Below are 24,043 nucleotides of genomic sequence, written 5' to 3'. Positions count from 1 at the left end.
GCTGTCTAGATTTCGCCGATTTCCGGTTAAAGTGGCTGAGGTGACCCCAGCATGAATTAAATGCAGGAGAATCGAGATTCTCCTGATAGTTTAAGGAAAAGAAAAATTCACACAGGCAAGCGGGCAACCATTTGAATGTTTTCTGACGACGTGGTGCTTTAGGATCTGAAAAATGCGACTTGTTTATGTTTTAAAGTTCCTCATCTCATTTGGAACGTTCAGACGCTGTCTAACTACATAGATGTCCCTTCGGAGCAAGGAAGAGCAGCGCAGGGAGTGCTGGAGTTCTCTCAAGTGTAAGCCTGGGACGATTAAAGTGGGCTGCTGCTTACACACAACAGCCGCCACGGCGCAAAATAAACTACAAAACTACAACCCTTTACCTTTTCAAACACACTGACATGGACCAGTCAGGTTACGCCCCAGCACTAACACCGCAGGGGCACGCAGGAAAGATTTAGTTACTATGGCCACGCAAGAAGCCTCCGAGATAGCGTTCTTCTTACCCAACGTAAGCACGCAGGTTCCCTAGCTCGGTAATCGGCTAGCCATTCCCGATAGCGTTCGGCGTTCGCCTGTCGGACCTTGCGCCTGCGTACTACGACTCCGTCGTGTCGCCTCGGCCCGGATTGGGAAGTGTCAAGCGGGCTCCGGGTTCCCCCGCCTTCGCCGCTATCACCGCTGAACCCGGACCCCGTACCCAGGTCCAGGGCCAGCCGCCATGACGAACGGTGAGAACCGATGCTCTGAGCGGAGGGTGGGAGTGAAGGACGAAGAGAAAACGTGGCGGGCGGGGCCGGGACTGACGTGGCTGTTCTCCCCGCCCCCTCCCAGCCCGGCCCACCTTGGCCCCTCGACGCCCCTAACTGCTGTACCCCTATACTCCACGGGTTCCCCCTTCCCATATTCATCTAGAAACTTCAGTGCCGCTCATTCACACACCTCAAATTATCTATCCCTATCCTTTGCTTTCCCTTTTTTGTTTTTCTTAGTTCTTTCTAGCCCTTGGAGAGGTCAGCCCCAGCGGAACCATTGCTATTTAGACCCAGGAAAGAGAGAGGCTCCTCCTCCCAGCTCCCTACGTTCTTATACTTTCGGACCGTAGTTTTGTTGAGAGGGCCAAGAAATCACATAAATATCAAGTCCCATACTTTTGGGGGTGCTGGTGAATGTAGACTGCCCAAAAAGTTCTTGTTATGGAAAAATGCCGGAAAGATTTTTGATTTTAAAGTCCTGGCAGGGTGATTCCTCATGGAAACCCTGACTAGTGTTTCAAGGAGTGGATTTAGACACTGCTTCTTCTAAATGATGAGGCAGTTGCCACCCTGTTTATCTGACCTACTTTTCCAGGCCTCTTCAAACACTTTATAGCTATGAATTTTGAATTCCAGAGGAGGACAGGAAGGAGGGCCTTCTGGATCTTTAGAGTCAACCTCATAGGAAAGGAGAAGAGAAGGCCTTGTCGGCATTAGGATGATTGGAGGGGCTCCGGAAAGCATTTCTCAAAAGTACTTTGTCCATAGACCTGGCACTGAATACTCGAATTTCACCTCCTTGTGAATTTTGGCATTGTCTGCAAAAACGTATAAGAGAAAAAGAGTAGAATGTAAAGGTATAGTTCCTCAGAATACCTTAGTGTATGTATTAATTTACTGGACCCTTTCTTAGTGACATCTAGCTTTGAGACAGTTTTACTGGAGGAAGAGAGGTAGATAGTGTGGTCTAGAACTGGCAGACACTGGTTATGTATAATATTCATTTGGAGCGTCCTGAGAAGTCAGAGGTCTCAGGATACTAGGCACAGTAAGAAAAGGGACATTACCCAGAGGAAGACAGAATCTGAACCAGGAAGTAAGACTGCAGTTTGACACAGTAATTACTGAATAAATTTTAGTCATTTTCCCCCCCTTTTGTGGTCCAATATGTTCTCGTTTTTTGCAATTAGGTGATTCATTGTGCTTACCTGTACACGAAATAAGCTTAGTTTACATATTTAAGAAACAGCCAAGAATTTAAAGCTTTCTACTATGTTGAAGCCTTAGATACTTTTTCTTTATTTTAGAAAAATCTGTTATTATTCTGGCAGGAATTTGGAGAGTATCATGCATAAAGTGTAAGATAAGTATAGGAAAATTGTAGTCATGTGGATTCTTATTCTTGCAATTTCCACTAAGCTTTACTTTTTGCCTTAACATATTCTTCACTAACAGATGTAGATCTGACAGATTTGGCTACATATCTAGCTCTCCTTTATCATATGAGTGGTTTATAACAAGAACATGTTAAGTTCTCTGTGCTGAGTCTCTAAGGATTCATATGTCTCAATCTATTGCCAACACTAGTCATTCCTGGGATGCTAATTTCTCCCCAGGATTTCTACTTCTTGAAAGGTGAGGGGCCGGGCGCGGTGGCTCACGCCTGTAATCCAAGCACTTTGGAGGCCAGGGCGGGTGGATCACCTGAGGTCGGGAGTTCAAGACCAGCCTGACCAACATGGTGAAACCTCGTCTTTAAAAAAAATAAAAAAAATAAAAAAATAAAGAAAACGTCAGCAAAATGGCCGGGTGCTGTGGCTCACGCCTGTAATCCTAGCACTTTGGGAGGCTGAGGTGGGTGGATCACCTGAGGTCAGGAGTTCAAGACCAGCCTGGCCATCATGGTGAAACCCCATCTTTTTTTTAAAAAAAAAAAAGGTGAGGGGAGGAGGGAGCAGTGACATTTTAGTAAAGGGGATGTAAAAAAAATTTTTTTTTTTTTGAGTTAGGGTCTCACTCTGTTGCCTAGGCTAAAGTGCAGTGGCATGATCATAGTTCACTGCAGCCTCGAACTCCTGGGGTCAGTCGATCCTCCTTCCTCTTAGAGCAATTTTTGGGGACAGTAAAATAATCTTGTTAGTCCCAGGATCTTGGCTCCCTCTTGTCAAGTGTTGGTTACTGCCTGTTGAGGTTATTATTTTCTTATTATGTCACACACTATCTTCCTTAGAGTTCTCAGGCAGGATCACAGGTCCCAAGCTAGATCAGTACCTAAGGTTTTCTTTTCTTCTTTATTTAACAGTGTACTCCTTGGATGGGATTCTGGTGTTTGGTTTGCTCTTTGTTTGCACCTGTGCCTACTTCAAGAAAGTACCTCGTCTCAAAACCTGGCTGCTATCAGAGAAGAAGGGTGTTTGGGGTGTGTTTTACAAAGGTGAGGCCATGTCTGGACAGGGAAAGGAGACTGCCATCTCTGGACATTGTGGAGCTACAAAGTAGGGGGTACACAGGAGGCGGAGGTTGCAGTGAGCCAAGATCGCGCCATTGCATTCCAGCCTGGGTAACAAGAGTGAAACTCCGTCTCAAAAAAAAAAAAAAGTAGCGGGTACAGTGAGCTGGGATTGTATTTGGTTTCATTTTTAGAAAAAAAAAATCCCTCAGATTGGGTCTGAGAGTCTGTAAAATTAATCTTTCTCCAAAGTTGAGGGAAGAGGTAAATGTTAAAATTTGCCAGGTGTGGTGGCTCATGCCTATAATCCCAGCACTTTGGGGGGCCAAGGCAGGAGGATTGCTTGAATCCAGGAGTTGTACATCAGTCTGGGCAACATAGTGAGACCCCATTTCTACAAAATATACAAAAATTAGCCAGGTATGGTGGCACGTGCCTGTAGTCCCAGCTACTCAGGAGGCTGAGGTGGGAGGATTGTTTGAGCCTAGAAGGTTGAGGCTGCAATGAGCCATGGTGGAGCCACTGTGCTCCAGCCTGGGAGACAGGGTGAGACCCTGTCTCAAAAAAAAAAAATTGTTATTTAAAAACATAATTGTCTATCCAGATGATTTTTGTATTCTCCATAGAGTAAAAGTATACACATCAAACCATTTTAGGCTGGGGTGGAATTCCTCCCTTCAGTGGGAAAAAGATTTTCCTATTGAAAATTTTTTTGATTTTCTGTAAAGGGTACATTGGAGTTTCTTTTAAGGCTTGATTCAGTTAACTCAGATGCCTTTTTTACTTTTTATCTTAGGCACATTCATTCGGAATCCTACCTACCTAAATATTTTTTTTTGGAAAAGTACAAAATATAAACAAACAGTGTATTCATCTAGACCCTAAAGCATAAGGGTAGCATTTAAAAACATCCCAGAGGCCAGGCACGTTGGGTCATGCCTGTAATCCCAGCACTTTGGGAGGCTGAGGCGGGTACATCACGAGGTCAGGAATTCAAGACCAGCCTGGCCAAGATGGTGAAACCACATCTGTACCAAAAATACAAAAATTAGCTGGGTGTGGTCGCACGTGCCTGTAATCCCAGCTACTTGGGAAGCTGAGGCCAGGAGAATCACTTGAACCCAGGTGGCAGAGGTTGCAGTGAGCTGAGATCACATCACTGCATTCCAGCCTGGACAACAGAGTGAGACTCTGTCTCAAAAAAAAAAAAAAAAGAAAAAGAGAATTAGCCAGGTGTGATGGTGGGCATCTACAATCCCAGCTACTTGGGAGGCTGAGGGAGGAGAATTGCTTGAACCCAGGCAGCAGAGGTTGCAGTGAGCTGAGATCATGCCACTGCACTCCAGCCTGGGCAACAGAGTGAGACTCTGTCTCAAAAAAAAAAAAAAAAAAAAAAATTAGCCCGGTGTTGTGTTGGGTGCCTGTAATCCCAGCTACTCGGGAGTAACACAAAATTGCTTAAACCCAGGAGGTGGAGGTTGCAGTGAGCCTAGATTGCACCATTGTATTCCAACCAGGGTGACAGAGCAAGACTGTCAAAAAATAAAAACATCCCAGGTCCTTGAGAGCCTTGATGTCTGTGACTAGAGACTTCAAAATATCACCTTGAAAGTAAGGACTTCAGTGAAGGGCAGGTGTGATTTCATCTCTCTTTACTTTTGCCTGCTAGCTGCTGTGATTGGAACCAGGCTGCATGCTGCTGTGGCAATTGCTTGTGTTGTAATGGCCTTTTACGTCCTGTTTATAAAATGAATTCCAAAGTATCCAAGTCATCAACTGCCAACCAAGGGGATGGGGATGAAGAACCTGTTGGAGGCCTGGACCCAGTATAGGAGCGTTCAGCTGAAGTCATCAGTCCCCAGGATGACACCACATCGTCTGCCCCTGCTACATGTGGGGAAAACTCCTCATGGTCACGAACGTTATTTATGCTTCAGGGGACTGCAGAAAGTCAACTTCTTTTGATCTGTGTGTAAATCAGTCCTTGGCAGAGTGCATATAATGTTCAGAAAAATTACACCCCTCAGTGATAAGATTACATACCTCCTTCGTAAAAACCTGTCACCCTGTTTTGTTCTTCAGCTCCTCATCAGGATCTTTTCAAACCAAGGCTCATTAGGGAAGGAACTAGGCTGTGTTCAGATCTTTTTTGAAGTGAGAGAATTTTCAAGACTTCTTTTCACTGTTTGATTTGGATCTGGCAAACTGGGGAGGGGATGCTGGGTGGGAAACAGTTATGTAATGCCAAGAAATTCTTTGGCTTTAGAGATTTGTCTTTCATGTACCCATCTGGGAACATAAAAGAGGCATGGTGCTCATTGCAAAAACGGAACAGATGAAGTAGCTGTGTTACGTGCTCGTAGCTTGAGAGTTTTGCCAAGAGAATCTGGGCCTACATAAAATGTGGGTATTATCTGTATGATGAGACCAGAAAGCAGTGGCTTAGAGAAGAAAAACTTTTTCTGTTCACCAGTATCCTCAAATGGAGACTTCAGTTGATCAAATGGTATATGAAAAATGAATCAACTGTTGCTATTTCATAAAGCCTTTTTATATTTTCTAAATTACTTAGTGCTAAATACTGTTATTCAGTTTTAAATGCCATGACTGAGGAAAAAGAAACTATTGAAGAAATAATTGTTTAATATATTTGCAGTTGGGGTAGAAGAAAGAAATCTAGTATATTGATTCATATACTAGTAAATTTATCTAGTATGAGAACTTGTGATGTTAGATTGTAGTTTTGTCATCTTACAAAAGGCAACAGACTTATTTTGTGTTTAAGTCTGAGTTGTTATGGCAATTTTTTGTTGATTACTTATTTTTCTTACCTAACTTAATTTTCTTCATATTGCATTGCTCTTTAGTTGTCTCTGGAAATTCTATTTACTTTGAGGAAATGAGAAATTCAAAAAAGAGAAGTTGCTGATATTCATTAGTGTATTTGGACAGTTCATAGGATCCACAAATAAAGTGAGGGTGTTTCCTCAAATAAAAGAAAACAGAGCTTTGCAATTGATATCAAAGGACTTTGCCCTGGAGTTAGTAACTCCTGAGCAGACCATTTTAGATGGCTCAGCATTTGACTGGAAGACTGCTCCATTCCCTCCTTATATCTGCAGAAGGATCAGCTGTTGGATGTCTAGAACTTCTCTATTTAAAAAAGAATAGGTCTAAGGTTAAATTATTATAAGCATAGACATGGGTCTTCTAGCTGCATTGTCTATTACTATAAAATTTTATGGTGGACAAGTTAGCTGTGGTTGATTCCGGTGTGGCAGCAAATTGTCTTCTGTCTGCTTACTCCAAAAGAATAAAAGCTGCTAGGAAGTTTAGATTTTGAAATATGCAGTTTAATGCTTTGAGGGTTTCTAGAAATACCAAGTAAACACTACATGTCTAATCATCTCAGAGTTGTGGCTGTTATCTCTTCAAGAATTGGTCCACAGGGTAAATTTCAACAACTCATATGTTTCCATTGTCATTTCTGAGGATCTTTGGCATGAGAGAAAGGAAATCTAGTGGAACAGGAAAGAGAGTTACACCTTGTGGGTGTGAGTTTGGGACCTGTTGGACAAAGGGAAAGTCACTCCCTGGAAACAGGTTCAGCATGTTTTGCACTTGTTATTTTGTAGCTTTAATGATTTTGTTTTCTAATAGGGCTAATGTCTCTAAGCTTGGTGTTTAGAGCTGCTTCATATTTTAAACTAGTTCCATTCCACAGTTCTAGTTCAAACCAGTTTTTATAGCCTCCTGGGTGGTCATCTTGCCCTAAACTCTTGTGTTGTTACATTTTGAGATGTTTTCATTACCAGAATGTACCAAAAAGTGCACAAGGTGAAGGTAATTTACAGCAAAAAACAAATACACAGCTTGTTTCATTTCTTGACTTTCCCTGAGCAGATAAGCAGAAACTTGTTTAGCTCATTACTTTGGTTGATGTGTCTTATATATTTTTGACTAAAAGTTATAGGAAGTTATTCCTCTGGGGGAGTCTTTTACAGGTGGAAAAATGGGGATAGCAGTATTGCCTCAGATTCAAACTGTCATCACTATAAACCCTGTATGCCAGGGTGGAATGAAGTCAACTCCTTTTTATAGTTGAAATACAATTTTGTATTCACCATTGTCTGCACAAATCCTTGAAAATAAACTTTTTTTCCCCCTACAATCCTTGTCCATTTTATTTGTCACATGTCGAATTTATTGAAGTTTGTTCAGTACTCCCCCAAGTTCAGTTCATAGCCTACTTTTTTAGTTCACATTAGTAAATACCATCATTCCCGTTACCCCATTGTGAGAGGCATTGAATGTATTATATAGTTAAGAATCGCTGGGCGCAGTGGCTCACGCTTGTAATCCAGCACTTTGGGAGGCCGAGGCGGGTGGATCACGAGGTCAAGAGATCGAGACCATCCTGGTCAACATGGTGAAACCCCGTCTCTACTAAAAATACAAAAAATTAGCTGGGCATGGTGGCGCGTGCCTGTAATCCCAGCTACTCAGGAGGCTGAGGTGGGAGAATTGCCTGAACCCAGGAGGCGGAGGTTGCGGTGAGCCGAGATGGCGCCATTGCATTCCAGCCTGGGTAACAAGAGCGAAACTCTGTCTCAAAAAAGAAAAAAGAATCTATGACGGCCTAGCTTTCTCCCTTAGGGCAACTGAGATATATACCTAGAGATATCTATAACTATATTTATATATAGTTTTATATATATATAATATGCTGATATATATAACTAAATATATATGTATTAGTAAGTTTTCATATCTATATGAACAAAATATATATGTGAATGAATAAGATTTGAGGTATATTGAATAAGGTAGCGAGCACCCCCAATACATTTCAGCTACTACTGCTATTAAAATACAATTATCATCTGCTCTAAACAGTCATAAACATCTTCATTCGAATGAAGTTTTACAAGTTAACCAGTTGAGCACCTAGAAAATCCTTGAGCCAGGCTGAGCGCAGTGGTTCAGGTCTTTAATCCCAGCACTGTGGTAGCCGAAGTGGGTGGACCACTTGAAGTTAGGAGTTTGAGACCAGCCTGGCCAACATGGTGAAATTCCGTATCTACTAAAAGTACAAAAATTAACCTGGCAAGATTGCGCAACTGCACCCCAGCCTAGGCAACAGAGTGAGACTCCGTCTCAAAAAAAAAAAAAAAAAAAAAAAAAAAGGCCGGATGTGGTGGCTCACGCCTGTAATTCCAGCACTTTGGGAGGCTGAAGCAGGCAGATCATGAGGTCAGGAGTTTGAGACCAGCCTGGCCAACATAGTGAAACCCCGTCTCTACTAAAAATACAAAAATTAGCCAGGTATAGTGGCACATGCCTGTAATTCCAGCTACTCGGGAGGATGAGGCAGGAGAATGGCTTGAACCTGGGAAGCGGAGGTTGCAGTGAGCTGAGACCACATCATTGTACTGAAGCCTGGGTGACAGAGTGAGACTTCATCTCTCAGAAAAAAAAAAAAAAAAAATCCTTGAGCCAGTGGGATTCTGGCACATACCATGGGTGCTTTCCCCTTATTTGTTTATTCCAAGTGCCTGGTGAGACTGGCACAACTACAAATTATAACTTAAATAATTTTCTACTATTCTCCAAAATTCTTGGGATTTCTACCCCCAACACCCATTTTATTGAAAAAGGAAAAGGAATTAAGCCATTAAAATTGTGCTTTCTAATATGAGGGAGCTAATTATATAATCACTGCTATTTTACACTCTACTCATTTTGGAACTTGAAAGTCAAGATAATGTTTTAATAGATGTGACGGTAAATGAAGGCTCAAAAATTTGACTGCCACAGCATCAAGTTCTCGGCAGCCTTAGGGTTCTCTTAAGTGGGGACAGGGATATGCCTTCCTGCCTTTACCCATTTCATAGATATCTAATGCTTACATTTAAATACCGTATTCTGGCTGTGTGTGGTGGCTTAAGTCTGTAATCCCAGCACTTTGGGAAGCCAAGGCGAAAGGATCGCTTCAGCCCAGGAGTTCAAGACCAGACTGGGCAACTTGGCGAGACCTCTGTCTCTACAAAAAAAAAAAAAAAATTTTAAGTAGCCAGGTGTGGGGTGGGCGTGGTGGCTTATGTCTGTAATCCCAGCATTTTGGGAGGCAGGTAGATCATGAGGTTGAGACCATCCTGGCTAACACAGCGAAACCCCACCTCTACTAAAAATACAAAAAAATAGCTGGGCATGGTGGCACATGCCTGTAATCTCAGCTACTTGGGATGCTGAGTCAGGAGAATCGCTTGAACCTGGGAGGCAGAGGTTGCAATGAGCTGAGATCGTGCCACTCCGCTGCACTCCAGCCTGGGCAACAGAGCGAGACTCCGTCTCAAAAAAAAAAAAAAAGAAAAAAGAAAAAAAAAGTGACTCACCTATAAATATCCTGAAGTTGAATAATATTTAAAAATTTAAGGCCGGGCCGGTGACTCACGTCTGTAATCCCTCCACTTTGGGAGGCCAAGGTGGGCGGATTACCTGAGGTCAGGAGTTCGAGACCAGCCTGACCAACATGGTGAAACCTCATCTCTACTAAAAATACAAAAATTAGCTGGGCGTGGTGGCAGGCGCCTGTAATCCAAGCTACTCGGGAAGCTGAGGCAGGAGAATCGCTTGAACCCGGGAGGCGAAAAAGAAATTTAAGACAAAATAAAGTCAAGATCACAGAAAAACCAAAGAAATTTATATAAATGTGTAGCTATAAAAAGGTCAAAAAAAGCGCGTGCCTGTAATCCCAGCTACTCAGGAGGCTGAGGCAGGAGAATTGCCTGAACCCAGGAGGCGGAGGTTGCGGTGAGCCGAGATCGTGCCATTGCACTCCAGCCTGGGTAACAAGAGCGAAACTCCGTCTCAAAAAAAAAAAAAGTCAAAAGGCCAGGAGGCTGAGGTAGGAGGATCATTTGAGCCAGAAGCAGAGAGCCGTGATCACTGCACTGCACTCCAGCCTGGGCGACACGGCGAGAATGCGTCTCCAAAAAAAAAAAAAAAACCACGATTCTGTATGGTGGAAATTAGTACAGCATTTTCCTGGGACGTAGGTTCTCCTCCGAGCCACGAGAGGGCAGCAACGCCCGCACTCTGAGAAACAGCCCGTTCCTCCGGACTCGTCCGCCTATGCTCGGTGGTTCCTCCCAGAATCCTCCAAGGCGCCAGAGGGGGCGGAGGGTTTAAAAGCCGGGAGGCGAACTTCCGTTGCCTTAGGGAGGGAGAGCGGCCTGGGTTCCGCGTGGTGTGTGTGGACTTGCCGTGTTGCATGCGAGGCGGGTGTGAGTCTAGTGTGAGTGGACGCACGAGTGTGTGAAAGTGCGCGCGTGGAGCGTGTTAGGTGAGTGCGTGTGCCCTCCCCGAACCCTTCCCTCCGCCTACACCTTGATCTTATTTGATCGGGTCGTGACCCCAGCCCCGCCGGGCCGACCCGAAATGAAAAGCTCTCCTCCTGCGAAGCCCCTTCTCGGGGCGCTGTGCAGCGAGGCCCCTAGGCGGCGGCAACGCTGCGGTCTCCGGTGTCCCGGAGTTGACTCTGCGGGGCCCGGCGCTCAGAAGTGATGAATTGATCAGATAGACGAGGTCGGGCTTGTCCCGGGCCACTGATTATCGAGGCGATTCTGATCTGGGCACGGCCACCGGGCTGCCTGTGGCGTAGGGGCGAGCACGTGAACGGCTGATTAGGGCGGGGCGCTGAGCGCGGTGGCCGAGGAGCTGGAAAGTCTCGGAGGCCTTGTTTGCCGCTGATTTCCTTTCCTCCCTCCCTCCTTTCCTTCCTCCCTCCCTCCCTCCCTCCCTCCTTTTCTCCTTTCCTCCCTCCCTCCTTCCCTTCCTCCCTCCCTCCCTCCTTCCCTTCCTCCCTCCCTCCCTCCTTCCCTTCCTCCCTCCCTCCCTCCTTCCCTTCCTCCCTCCCTCCCTCCTTCCCTTCCTCCCTCCCTCCCTCCCTCCCTTCCTCCCTCCCTCCCTCCTTCCCTTCCTCCCTCCCTCCCTCCTTCCCTTCCTCCCTCCCTCCCTCCTTCCCTCCTTCCCTTCCTCCCTCCCTCCTTCCCTTCCTCCCTCCCTCCCTTCCTCCCTTCCTCCCTTCCTCCCTTCCTCCCTTCCTCCCTTCCTTCTTGCTCGGCGCTACCACGTTCGGCTAATTTTTGTATTTTTTGGTAGAGACAGGGTTTTACCATGTTTTCCAGGCTGGTCTCAAACTCCTAACCTCAAGTGATCCTCCCACTTCGGCCTCTTCTAACCTCAAGTGATCAGCCCACTTCGACCTCCCAAAGTACTGGAATTAAAGGCAGCTACTGTGCCCGACCCCTTTTTTAATCTGTCTTCTGGCTCACGCCTATAATCCCAGCACTTTGGGAGGCCGAGGCAGGCGGATCACGAGGTCAAGAGATCGAGACCATCCTGGTCAACATGGTGAAACCCCGTCTCTACTAAAAATACAAAAAATTAGCTGGGCATGGTGGTGCGTGCCTGTAATCCCAGCTACTCAGGAGGCTGAGGCAGGAGAATTGCCTGAACCCAGGAGGCGGAGGTTGCGGTGAGCCGAGATCGCGCCATTGCACTCCAGCCTGGGTAACAACAGCGAAACTCCGCCTCAAAAAAAAAAAAAAAATCTGTCTTCTTTTTCTTTTCTCTCTTTACTTCCTTTTCTTTCTCTCTCTCTTTCCTCTCTCTTTCGTTCCTCTTTCTTTCTTATTTTTTTTTTAAACAGTCTCACTCTGTTTTGCAGACTGGAGTGCAGTGGTGCAGTCGTGCAGTCGTGCAGTCACGCAGTCATAGTTCACTGCAGTCTCCACCTCCCAGGCTCAAGCGATTCTCCTACCTCAGCCTGCCCTGGGACTATCAGTGCATGCCACCACACCGGCCACCTCCCTGTTTTTCTTTAGCCTTGGCTTGACATTTTTTGTATGCTACCAACACTTCTGTCTCCAGGGCTAACGGCACAGTACAGCATCTGCCACTAAGGGATATGCAAACACACACTGTCTAGTATATCTGTATACAGATTCCAAGGACCCTTCTGGAATATACTGAATTAGAATTATCAGGGAGGTCTAGGAAACTATGTTTTTATTTATTTATTTATATTTATTTATTTATTTTTTGAGACGGAGTTTCGCTCTTGTTAACCCAGGCTGGAGTGCAATGGTGCGATCTCGGCTCACCGCAACCTCCGCCTCCTGGGTTCAGGCAATTCTCCTGCCTCAGCCTCCTGAGTAGCTGGGATTACAGGCACGCGCCACCATGCCCAGCTAATTTTTTGTATTTTTAATAGAGACGGGGTTTCACCATGTTGACCAGGATGGTCTTGATCTCTTGACCTCGTGATCCACCCACCTCGGCCTCCCAAAGTGCTGGGATTACAGGCGTGAGCCACCGCGCCCGGCTGGAATCTATGTTTTTAAAAGCGTGACTTTTTTTTTTTATGTTTAATATCCCAACATCCATAAATGTGATTATTCCAGGTAGTCACCCCCTCTGCCACCTTGAGCCACTCTAAATATATAGCCACTTGGCAGCAGATATGTGCAGATTGGAGGGTCTGGGTGGAAGGAGACTCAACAGTTTGGTTTAAGAACCCACCACCTGAGTGCCTGAAAGAAGCCCTTACATATCTGAATTACTCAACAATTACTTACATTGTCAAACTCAATTAGAAATGAGAATTTATTGCATGATATGCTATTCTTTTTTCCCTTTTTGTTTTTATTTTGCCTTTTTAACCAGTCTATTGTTTTAATTCTTTTTTTTTTTTGAGATGGAGTTTTGCTCTTTTTGCTCAGTCTGGAGTGCAGTGGCGCGATCTAGGCTCACTGCAACCTCCCTTGCCTGAGTTCCAGCGATTCTCCTGCCTCAGCCTGGCTAGGAGCTGGGATTACAGGCTCCCGCCAGCACACCCGGCTAATTTTTTGTATTTTTAGTAAAGATGGGGTTCACCATGTTGGCCAGACTGGTCTCAAACTCCTGACCTCAGTTGATCCACCCACCTTGGCCTCCCAAAGCGTTGGGATTGCAGGTGTGAGCCACTGCGCCTGGCTTGTTTTCATTCTTAAATTCTTAACTCTGTTGCCCAGGCTGGAGTGCAGTGGCACGATCTCAGCTAACTGCAACCTCTGCCTCCTGGGTTCAAGCAATTCTGCCTCAGCCTCCCGAGTGGCTGGGATTATGGGTGTGTGCTACCACACCAGGCTAATTTTTGTATTTTTAGTAGAGACAGGATTTCACCATGTTGGCCAGGCTGGTCTTGAACTGGCTGTCACAAACTCCTGACCTTGTGATCAGCCGGCCTCGGCCTCTCAAAGTGCTGGGAATACAGGTGTGGGCCACCAGGCCCAGCCAGTTCTTAAATTTTTTTTTTTTTTTTTTTTTTTTTAAAGAAGGGGTTTCACCATGTTGGTCAGGCTGGTCTTGAACTCCCGACCTCAGGTGATCTGCCCACCTTGGCCTCCAAAGTGCTTGGATTACAGGCGTGAGCCACCATGCCCGGCCTTAAATTCTTGATATTACAGAACTAAAGTAAAACTTGATAAGATTGCACTCTTACATTTTTTTAATTGACAAATTCATGACCCAAAAAGCCCAAAACAAAATCAAAAACAGGGAAAAGCTTATACAATTAAATATGGATCCCAGCTGAATGGAGAATGTGATTTTTAATTCTTAGCGGATGATAAAGTTGTATAGAAACTGAACACTTACAAATTATTTAAAACCTGGAATCACCAAAAATTACACACTTGGATCATGGGAAAGCAGAAAAACAGTTTCTGCTGCACCCCATTCCCTTCTCAGAAAAGCCTGGCGTTCATTAGCTACTGGGCCAGACTCATGTTGTGGTCCGTGAGGTCAGCACGTCTGCCGGGGGTCTCTTGACCAGCAAGAGGGTCCCAATACCTGGAAGAGAGAGTGCGCGGAAGAAAAGAATGACAGAAAGAATGAGGTCTGGAGGGCTGAATCAGGCCAGGCCCAAGACAGCAGTTTATTTCTGGTGCACAGGAGCTTATATATGTTTTTACATACAGTGACTGACATAGGTCCCATTACAAAAGTATTATCAGGAGGGAACAGAAAATTACAAAGTAAGCAGGGGAGGGGGTAGCATACAGGTTTATCTAAAGGTCACTGAACACAGAAGAAACAAAAGATTCTTATCCTATAAAGAATCCTATAAAGATTCTTATCCTCTTATCAATAACTACAGTTACAGTAAGTAACATCAAGGCAAGTGATAATTTGAGGGGTAGCAATTTTCTAGTAACATGTGAGCGATCACAGGATTTAGTGAATGCAGGTAAACAGAGTCATAAAACTAGCCCAGAACAAGAACTTCAAGGGAGACAATATTCTCGTAAATGGTCACGCAGGCCTCACCCAGACATGCCATTAGCTCAGTGGATCAAGAATGGGCTTCTGCAAACTCAGGCCTCTTTCACTTCCTTCTTTTTCCTTAGCTCGACTGCCCTCAGTGGGGGGAGAATATGTCCGGGCTCTAACTCCGTAATGGCGGAGACACGGAGGGGTCTCTACGCTGGTGGAGTGATCCCCATAGACTAATACTGACAGCAGAGCCAGTGATGGTACGCTGCCTTCCAGAGGACCCTTCTACTGGGTTGGCAGTTTTAATCTGGGCCCGGGACATCCGGCAGATCTCATTAATGTTGGCATCTTGGAGCCCAATTACACAGCCAGTGAAGTTATTCGGAATGGTGAATTCGTGGTTGGTTTGAGTAAATTTTTTTTTTTTTTTTTTTTTGAGGTGGAGTCCTGCTCTGTCACTCTGGCTGGAGTGCAATGGTGCAATCTCAGCTCACTGCAGCCTCCACCTCCCAGGTTCAAGCGATTCTGCCTTAAGCCTCCCAAGTAGCTGGGATTACAGGCGCCTGCCACCACACCCAGCTAATTTCTATATTTTTAGTAGAGATGGGGTTTTGCCATGTTGGCCAGGCTGTTCTTGAACTCCTGACCTCAAGTGACCCACCTGTCCTTTCACTTCTGGAGAGCGGGAGTCAATTCAGGCGAATCCGATCCCACTGTGCATATAACAAAGTGAGAATGTTGTCTTCCCATCTGGTTCAGCTTGGCCAGATCAAACGGAGAAATGATGTGTTATCTTTGAATCGAGTAGGCATCTGGAAGTGGTCCCTCCAGGTCATGGATGGCGAGGGGGTAGCCTGGAGCGTCACTGCACCAATCTTGGCCGCAGGTGAAGATGACTGGGGAGTTGGCCGGCATGGGCTGGTACGGAATGGTCAGGACTCTCCCTTGTGGAGACTGGGAGAGTGTTTCCAGCATGACCAGGCAGATCTGCTTGACACACCAATGGCCCACTTGGTGGATGGAGTTGGGCAGCATATTCCCTGCCACCTGGACCTGGGTACCATACTCTCAGGGATATCTTTGATCTTACACCTACCTTTCCCAAATCTTTCTCTCTTTTTTAGCTTAAAAAATGACTTACTCATTTACTTGTTTTGAGACAGGGTCTCACTCTGTTGCCCAGGCTGGAGCGCAACAGCTCACTGCAGGCTCAACCTCCTGGGCTCCAGTGTTCCTCCTACCTGAGCTAAAAGTGTTGGGATTACGAGCGTGAGCCATCATACCTATTGTGCAGTATTTTAAAAGGTTTGCCATTCTTGACCAATCGTTTTTATGACACAGCAGGTCCCTGTGAGTGACCTGTAATTTTGGAAACCACTGAACGCGTCAGTTTTTAGGTACCTGTGAACCCAAGCACCAGGTTTTTGAACCGTATTTATAAGAATCAGGGCTATATATCAGCACAAATTTACACAAAGAAAAGGCAGTGGACTCCCAGGCAAGGACAAATAGCAGAGTTAGAGATTAACAATGCAAGGAGTCAGGACCAGGGAGATGGAACCAAGGAAAAGTAAAGCCCAGCAGATGCTTAAACCCAGGAGGGCTAAGTCTCTTAGCCCATAAATGCTGATGCTATTTGGGGCTTCTGAAATTACAAGGTAGCTCACGTCCGTTCTTGTTTCAACACTTAGCTCAGTTCCCAGTACATAAAGTTTTGCTGGCAGTGTTGAATGGATGGCTCTGTATGGTGGCAGTGACTTCAGTTTACAAAATGTGAATACGCCAGGCACGGTGGCTCATGCCTGTAATCCCAGCACTTTGGGAGGCTGAAGCGGGTGGATCATCTGAGGCCAGGAGTTCAAACAAGCCTGGCCAACATAGTGAAACCCCTCTCTACTGAAATACAAAAATTAGCCTCACAAGATGGCAGGTACCTGTAATCTTAGCTACTCGAGAGGCTGAGGCAGGAGAATCGCTTGAACCCGGGAAGTGGAAGTTGCAGTGAGCTGAGATCGTGCTATTGCACTCCAGCCTGAGTGACACAGTCTCAAAAACCAAACAAACAAACAATGTGAATATCTGTATCCTACCAAAGACTGCTGATCTGTCCTAAATCTTCAGCAAGATACGATTTTCCAAGTTGCAAATACACCCAAAAGGACTAGTTTCTACAAGTTGGGTAATTTCCTTCCCATGTTTTAAGAGTAGTAAGGCAGCAATTTGTGGAGAACAGACACTTCAGACTTCATCTTGCATAAAGCTATTCAATGGAAGTGGCCTCAGGATGTTCCACTATAATTAAGTCCAGGGGCCTGTTAACACTAGGTGGAGAAGAAGCCACCATCTTTCTTTCGGGAGTAACCTGCATTGGTGGCTGCAGTGTGAGGGGACACTGGAGAAAAGAGAAGACAAAGTAGACTGAATTTCAGATCCTTGGTCTTTTCTAGGAAACTAATCATCAATACAGTGTGGGTACTGTGGAGAAGCTTCTCATAACAGCCGGGAAAACTAGCATATGGATGACTGATGGGAGGTAGTTATAGGTCTTCCGCTGCCAGATTTTTGCCCTTGCTGTAAATGTTTGTTCCTAGACTTAAGGCTGAGCAAAGACACTCTGAAAAATTGAATTAACTTCCTAGCTCTACAGTCAGCATATCCCCTGGTATTAATCTGGTATGTGCCAACTTAATCACTGCTTTCCAAGACCCACAGAAATCCCTCATCTTCCCTGCTGTCCAGTCACCTCAAATCCCTGATTCATGGGTCCATTTAGAAAGACTTCCCCACTGCCCCATCTGCTTACCCAGTCTTCTAACCCTTACCTATGGATCCCTGGATGCTGTGGATGGACTCCTTTTTAGGGTTGATCCAGTGTCTGATGTTAGCCAAGACAGTGATGGGTGGAGTGGGAGGGGTTAAAAATTCTCCAGGGAATTGGCTGTTGGTTCTAGAAGAAGGTGTAGGGAAGAACGGGAGAGTGAAATCAATCAGAGAAAGGTGAGGAGGGCAAGGTAGTTGAGTGCGATCTCAAGAATAAAGCAGCCAGAGACCCTTTTTACCTCTGTGGGATTAACCAAAGATTTTGTTTGTACAGATGAGCACAATCTTGGGCGATTTCTGTTCATCTTAGACAGTGAAACGACAGAAATTATATTATAGATACAGAATTTTTTTTTTTTTTTTTATAAAGATGAGGTTTCACCATGTTGGTCAGGCTGGTCTTGAACTCCCGACCTCAGGTGATCCACCCGCCTTGGCCTCCAAAGTGCTTGGATTACAAGCGTGAGCCACCACACCCGGCCAAAATACAGAAATTTGTATACCAATGAGTACCTAGTGATTATCACTTCCCTTATATGACTGGATGGCAGCATGTGTAAGCTGGAGGGGCTCTGCCTCTACCACTTACCTACGGATATCCTGCGTGGTCGTCTGGTGTAACAGTATCTCACTTTTGTTCTTGAATGCCTCGGTGTGGTGGTTGTACAAGGCTGCTAAGCGGAAGTCCAGGTCATCCTTCGGTATCTACAGAAGTCAGTCCCCTCAGGGTTAGCTCGACCCCCTGTGCCCCTGCTCTAGTCAGGTTCTGTCGTGCTCTACCCTTCCCCAGAAGTAGAGTGAAGCCCCTGTTGGGCCTGAAATCTACCAGCTACTTACACACTAAATTGTTGCACATGATAACTCTTGTCAATATGGAATTATCTAAGGGTTAGGTCTAGGGAGTGGTGAGCTCTCACTGGAGACTCAAGAATATTGTCCCTGACGTGGGCTTAATGAACTTTACCTCATTCATGCTTATATTCAGTCCTTGTTTTAGTCAGAGAATGAGAAGGTTTGTAAAATGATTTGCTCTAGATAACTGCCTGGAGCAAAGCCTAAGCCTTCTGGCTTCACAGAGGCTGATAAATTGGTTTTTGGCTTTCGCTTTGGTAGGACCTCGGGTTAGAGACAAAAGGAAAAATACTGAAGCAGTTAGGGACAGACTAACTTTCAAAAAGAATATTAAGGGCTGGGTGCAGTGGCTCGTGCCTGTAATCCCAGCACTTTGTGAGGATAAAGTGGGAGGATCGCTTGAGGCCAGGAGTTTGAGACCAGCCTGAGCAATATATTGAGACCTCATCTCTCCAAAAACAAACAAACAAAATAGCTGCATGTCATCGCATGTGCCTATAGTCTCAGCTACTCAGGAGGCAGAGGCAGGAGGACTGCTTGAGCCGGGAAGGTGGAGGCTGTGATAAACCATGATCAGGCCACAGCATTCCATCCTGAGTAACAGGGAAAAAAAAAAGAAGAACCCTAAATGGCTGCAAAGATAAATGATATTTCAATATTCGCTACCTCTGGATCAAAATAGTAGGCATCCCGCCTCATGGAAGTAATTGTGGGGGTTGAGTTGAGCCGACTCCAGGGTTCCTGCTGCTGAGCAAGGTGAGTTGGGTTCTTGTATGGCAATTTCTGCAAAAGAGAAACCATATCCAGGAAAAACTGGTTATACGGGAAGCCTTGTTGATGTGGTTAGCCTCAGTAGCATCCCCTTATTCCATCGGTTTTTGTTTTTTGTTTTTTGGTTTTTTTTGAGACAGAGTCTTGCTCTGTCGCCAGAGCTGGAGTGCAGTGGTGCAGTCTTGGCTCACTGCAACCTCTGCCTCCCGGGTTCAAGCAATTCCCCTGCCTCAGCCTCCCGAGTAGCTGGGACTACAGGCGCACGCCACCATGCCCAGCTAATATTTTTTGTATTTTAGTAGAGACAGCGTTTCATCATGTTGGCCAGGATGGTCTCCACCTCCTGACCTTGTGATCCAACCACCTCGGCCTCCCAAAGTGCTGGGATTACAGGCATGAGCCACTGTACCCGGCATTGTTTTATTTTTTTGAGACAGAATCTCACTCTGTTGCTGAGGCTAAGGTGTAGTGGCATGATCTCGACTCACTGCAACTTCTCCCTCCCAGATTCAAGTCACTCTTCTGTCTCAGCCTCCCAAGTAGCTGGGATCACAGGCATGCACCACTATGCCCAGCTAATTTTTGTATTTTTAGTAGAGATGGGGTTTTGCCATGTTGGCCAGGCTGGTTTGGAACTCCTGACCTCAAGTGATACACCCGTCTCAGCCTCCCAAAGTGCTGAGATCACAGGCAGGAGCCATTGCTCCTGGCCCTGTCTGGTTTTATTGAATCGCAAACATCTGCAAAGAAAACAGTATGGGGCAAGACTCCCCAGACTCGTGATCATCCTAAGTTTTCTTGGAACTGAAAGAAACAAGCCAGGAATATAGGCGAAGGGGTAGAGTGAGATGACGGGTGAAGGGTCGGGAGCAGATAGAAAAAAATGATGAGCTCAGGTTTAGATGTAGTGAGTCTGAAGAAAAGGTGAGACATTCTAATGCAAATAACAGGTAGAAAATTGGAAGTGTAACTTGTTGGAGGAGAGCTCAGAAGGATTGGTTGTCTGCACAAAGTAGTAGTTGAAGGCTGCAAAATGGAGTCACACCAAAAGGGAAGAGCTGGTTTGTGACAATTGTACAGTATTATACCTGGGAGTGAGGAGGGCCTCAGAGACGCAATCAGACGTGAAATCAGGAGAGGTGAGAAAAAGATTCCAGTAAGCAGGGAAGGGTCATTGATTGCAGGAATGGCAGAAAAAGTCCACTGAACATTCAGTCCTCTCAAAACCTCACAGGCATGAATGTAAAAGCATATAACAGATTTCTTCATTATATGTAAAATGCTATATTCACCACTGTTTCCCCAGTTCCTAGCACAGCGACTTAACACATGATATTCACAAATGGTTGAATCCAATATATCATTTGACTGAATTCCAGTGAGGGCAACTAACAACCTATTAGAACTCTCATTAGACCTGTCCAACATTGTAATCCTCCCCCACAATATAACAAAGTGCTATGTGTCATTGTGGTGCTTAAAATCCTGCTATGGGGCCAGGAGTCATGGCTCATGCCTATAATCTCAGCACTTTGGGAGGCCAAAACAGGAGGATCACTTGAGGTTAGGAGTTCTGGGCAATAAAGGAATATGCTGGCTCTGTGAAAAAATAAAATAAAAATTAGGTGTGAGCACACCACCTGCAGTCCCAGCTACTTGGGAGGCTGGGGTGGGAGGATCGCTTGAGCCCAGGAGTTCGAGGCTGCAGTAAGCCAAGATTGCACCAATGCACTCCAGCTGGGGTGACAGAGCAAGGAGATCTTGTCTCAAAAAAAAAAAAAAAAAAATCCGGTGAGACGCAGTGGCTCACGCCTGTAATCCCAGCACTTTGGGAGGCCAAGGCAGGTGGATCACAAGGCCTGGTGTTTGAGACCAGCCTGGCCAATATGGTGAAAACCTGTCTGCTAAAAATAGAAAAATTAGCTCGGCATGGTGGTGGGCACCTGTAGTCTCAGCTACTCAGGAGGCTGAGGCAGAAGAATCGGAAGCAGAGGTTGCAGTGAGCCAAGATCGTCCCACTGCACTCCAGCCTGGGCGACAGAGCAAGACTCCGTCTAAAAAAAAAAAAAAACCCAGCATGATTCCTCACATCAGTAGGATGAAACCATAGCTAGCTAGCATGGTGAACACAGCACACTCAGCCCACCAAGGGCATCTCTCCAGCTCTGACTGCTGAGTGCCTCCATTTCATGCCTACATTCCAGCCCTTCTCGACTATTTGCAGCTCCCCAAACAGGCCATTCTCTCTCTCCTTTTCATGTATTTGCACCTGCTGCTTCCTTTGCCTTGCGTATCTGGTTCCTGTTTCCTTCTTCCTAACTCACATTCTACCCCCTCCCTCACCTGGCCTACCTAATTCATATTTGGACATCAAAACACACCTGCTCTGTGAAGCTTTCCTTTAAGTTCCTGATTCTCACGGCACCCTAAACACAACTCTGTCACAACACGTGCTATTGTGCAAGCATTTTTGCTATCATCGGTCTCTCTTTACTACTAGAGTTCCTTGACAGCAGAAGCTACATCTAATTTATTTATATATCCTCAGTGTCTAGCAGGGTGTCTAGCATATAGTAAATAAGTATTGAATAAAAGGGGGCTCTTAATATTATTAGACCACAATTACCACTTAATTCATCTTATTGTGCACCACTTCGAATATCCCAAACACTAATACCAGAAGGAAGATCATCTAAGTTCTGAAATCAGTGACCACCATCCTGCTAAACACACACATACGCAAACACATTATAGAATTAACCAGAAGACAGAGACAGTGTGAACACAGATGTACAAAGCATGACCTCTTGTGACTTTCAGAGGATTCTCTCCCACACGGTATCTCAGAGAACAGTCTTCCAAACAGGGAAATGGGTAGCTTGAAGGAACCTGGGCCCTCCCATAACTTATACTCACAACTGATTTGAGCTGCCAGAGCCCCTTGTTCCTCTAGACTAGAGCTCTACTTTCCTCTGCTCAAAAACGCCTCTGAAACGTTAGCCGACCTGAATATGGAGATAGGGAGGCAGGCAGAAAACAGACTTCTCTAGTACCCGACTTAGTGTCTTCACCGGAGTCCTTTATGTTACCGTCTCTGTCCATCACACCGACAGAAAGAAGACTACAGGCAACCCTACTGGGAATCTGCGCAAGAAACCACAGTACCTTGGAAGCCCGCAGTTCTCCTAAGTAGGAATCATCGTTATCTAATGTAGGCTGCTGGAAAGGGTCCCGGGTGGGAGGCATGGTTAAATGCCTGACTCTTTTAAGAGGGATGGGAGGCCCGCTCAGCTGCAGCACAACCTCGCCTGCAGACGATCCCGGGTCCCAACTGTTTGGAACGCCGGTTTCGGTTGCCAGGCAACTGCCCAGCCATCTATGACAGAGGAATTCCCTTCGAGGAGGGCGCCACCTGGCGGCTGACCGCGGGAGGCCCCTGGGGAGGAAGCTCTGGGGAATGCAGAGGGAGCCGGCCCCGAGCCTTGGAATTGCACTCCGGAGCCTCGGCGGAAAAGCGCCGGCTGCTCACCATCAGGACTTCTGCAAAAGACTTAAGTTGAGGGCCGGGAGCGGTGGCTTAAGCCTGTAATCCCAGCACTTTGGGAGGCCGAGGCGGGCGGATCACGAGGTCAGGAGATCGAGACCATTCTGGCCAACATGGAGAAACCCCGTTATCTACTAAAATACAAAAAAAAAAAAAAAAAAAAAAAAAAAAAAAAAAGCCGGGCGTGGTGGCGCGCGCCTGTAATCCCAGCTACTCAGGAGGCTGAGGCAGGGGAATCGCTTGAACCCGGGAGGTGGAGGTTGCAGTGAGCCGAGATCGCGCCACTGCACTCCAGCCTAGCAACGGAGTAAAGCTCCATCTCAAAAAAAAAAAAAAAAAAAAAAAAAATTTGAGGAAAGACGTCCTGAAAGATGACCCAGAAATTTCCTTCTCGCTCGAACCTAACGAAAGGCTTTCAAAGCCGAGGAAAAAGTGAAGATGTCAAGAGACCAGAGAGGGTTGGGCCCCGTGGTTCACAGCTGTAATCTCAGCACTTTGGGAGGCCAAGGCGGACGGATCTCTTGGCCTCCCAAAGTTCGAGAGTTCGGGAAGCCCAGAGTTCGAGACCAGTCTGGGCATCATGGCAAAACCTCGTCTCTACAAAAAATAGGAAAAATATTAGCGGGCGTGGTGGCGGGCGTGGTGGCAGGCGCCTGTAATCCCAGCTACCAGGGAGGCTGAGGCAGGAGAATCTCTTGAACCTGGGCGGGGGAAGTTGCAGTGAGCTGAGATCGCACCACTGCACTCTAGTCTGGGCAAGAGAGTGAGACCCTCAGAGAGAGAGAGGGAAGGAGAGGCCCACGTGCGGTACTTGGAAACTTGCGGCCGAGGTAAACTTGCTTAAACTTGGATCAACTACAGCGTCAGGGCTTCTCATCTAGCCGGTTGTAAAAGCATGAATGGGGCCGGGCGCGGTGGCTCACGCCTGTAATCCCAGCGCTTTGGGAGGCCGAGGCGGTCAGGAGACCAGCCTGGCCAACACGGTGAAACTCCAGTGGGCGTGGTGGCGCGCGCCTGTAGTCCCAGCTACTCGAGAGGCTGAGGCGGGAGAATCGCTCGAACCCAGGAGGCGGAGGTTGCAGTGAGCCGAGATGGCGCCACTGCACTCCAGCCTGGGCGACAGAGCGAGACTCCATCTCAAAAAAAAAAAAAAAAGAAAGAAAGAAAGAAAAGAAAAAGTACGAATGGGTTTGGCGGGATGTAAGATCCACAGCAGGAGCGGCCTTTGCGGGAGGGAACACGTACTGGGGCCTCTTCCGGGCGACGACTTATGGAGGGTGATCTCTCCATCCTCTTTCTCTCGGTTCACACGGCACATTTGCAAAATCAGAGATGCTCATAAATAACCCCGGGCCCGAAAGGGCAGTAGAAAACGGAAATTTGTTGGCGTTGGCTTGGAAGGTGCTTCCACCGCGTTCTTCACGCGAGCCCCGGGCCTGCCTGTTGGGCCGGTTGCGCACCCCGGGCGCGCGCTCTCCCGCGCACCAGCGGTGGCGGCTGCTGCGGCGACAGGCAGGTGAGCGGCAGAGGCGC

General features: G+C 46.4%; 2 protein-coding genes and 1 non-coding gene across 7 annotated transcripts; 2 read left to right on the top strand and 1 right to left on the bottom strand.

Moving 5' to 3' along the window:
- The first annotated feature begins 613 nt into the window (after positions 1-613).
- Positions 614-7,369, top strand: TMEM167B (transmembrane protein 167B). Of its 2 annotated transcripts, none has more exons than XM_012468039.3 (3): positions 614-731; positions 3,058-3,189; positions 4,874-7,369. In XM_012468039.3, the coding sequence occupies exons 1-3, from the start codon at positions 722-724 to the stop codon at positions 4,954-4,956; spliced, it is 225 nt and encodes a 74-aa protein (XP_012323462.1). In that variant the 5' UTR covers positions 614-721; the 3' UTR covers positions 4,957-7,369. The 2 variants fall into 2 exon arrangements, with proteins under 2 accessions (XP_012323462.1, XP_021527618.1); XM_021671943.2 differs by having other exon boundaries at positions 3,058-3,250.
- Positions 7,370-10,418: 3,049 nt separating this feature from the next.
- On the top strand, positions 10,419-10,838 carry LOC135273538 (small Cajal body-specific RNA 2). The gene has a single exon (XR_010341325.1). It is a non-coding gene; the product is annotated as a small Cajal body-specific RNA 2 (non-coding RNA).
- Positions 10,839-14,058: 3,220 nt separating this feature from the next.
- CFAP276 (cilia and flagella associated protein 276) lies at positions 14,059-23,955 on the bottom strand. Of its 4 annotated transcripts, none has more exons than XM_064372738.1 (5): positions 23,756-23,955; positions 18,862-19,008; positions 17,933-18,048; positions 17,346-17,470; positions 14,059-16,915 (listed from the first exon to the last, which is right to left on the bottom strand). In XM_064372738.1, the coding sequence occupies exons 1-5, from the start codon at positions 23,798-23,800 to the stop codon at positions 16,845-16,847; spliced, it is 504 nt and encodes a 167-aa protein (XP_064228808.1). In that variant the 5' UTR covers positions 23,801-23,955; the 3' UTR covers positions 14,059-16,844. The 4 variants fall into 4 exon arrangements, with proteins under 4 accessions (XP_064228808.1, XP_012323464.1, XP_012323463.2 ...); XM_012468041.2 differs by having other exon boundaries at positions 18,862-18,978; XM_012468040.2 differs by lacking the exon at positions 23,756-23,955 and adding an exon at positions 22,132-22,283 and having other exon boundaries at positions 18,862-18,978.
- Positions 23,956-24,043: the final 88 nt, after the last annotated feature.

The sequence above is a fragment of the Aotus nancymaae genome, unplaced genomic scaffold (assembly GCF_030222135.1).
Source record: "Aotus nancymaae isolate 86718 unplaced genomic scaffold, 86718_ANA_hifiasm-v0.15.2.pri h1tg000007l, whole genome shotgun sequence".
Classification (NCBI taxonomy): Eukaryota; Metazoa; Chordata; class Mammalia; order Primates; family Aotidae; genus Aotus; species Aotus nancymaae.
Note: the sequence above shows the minus strand (reverse complement) of the source record. Positions and strands in the feature narration are given on the sequence as shown.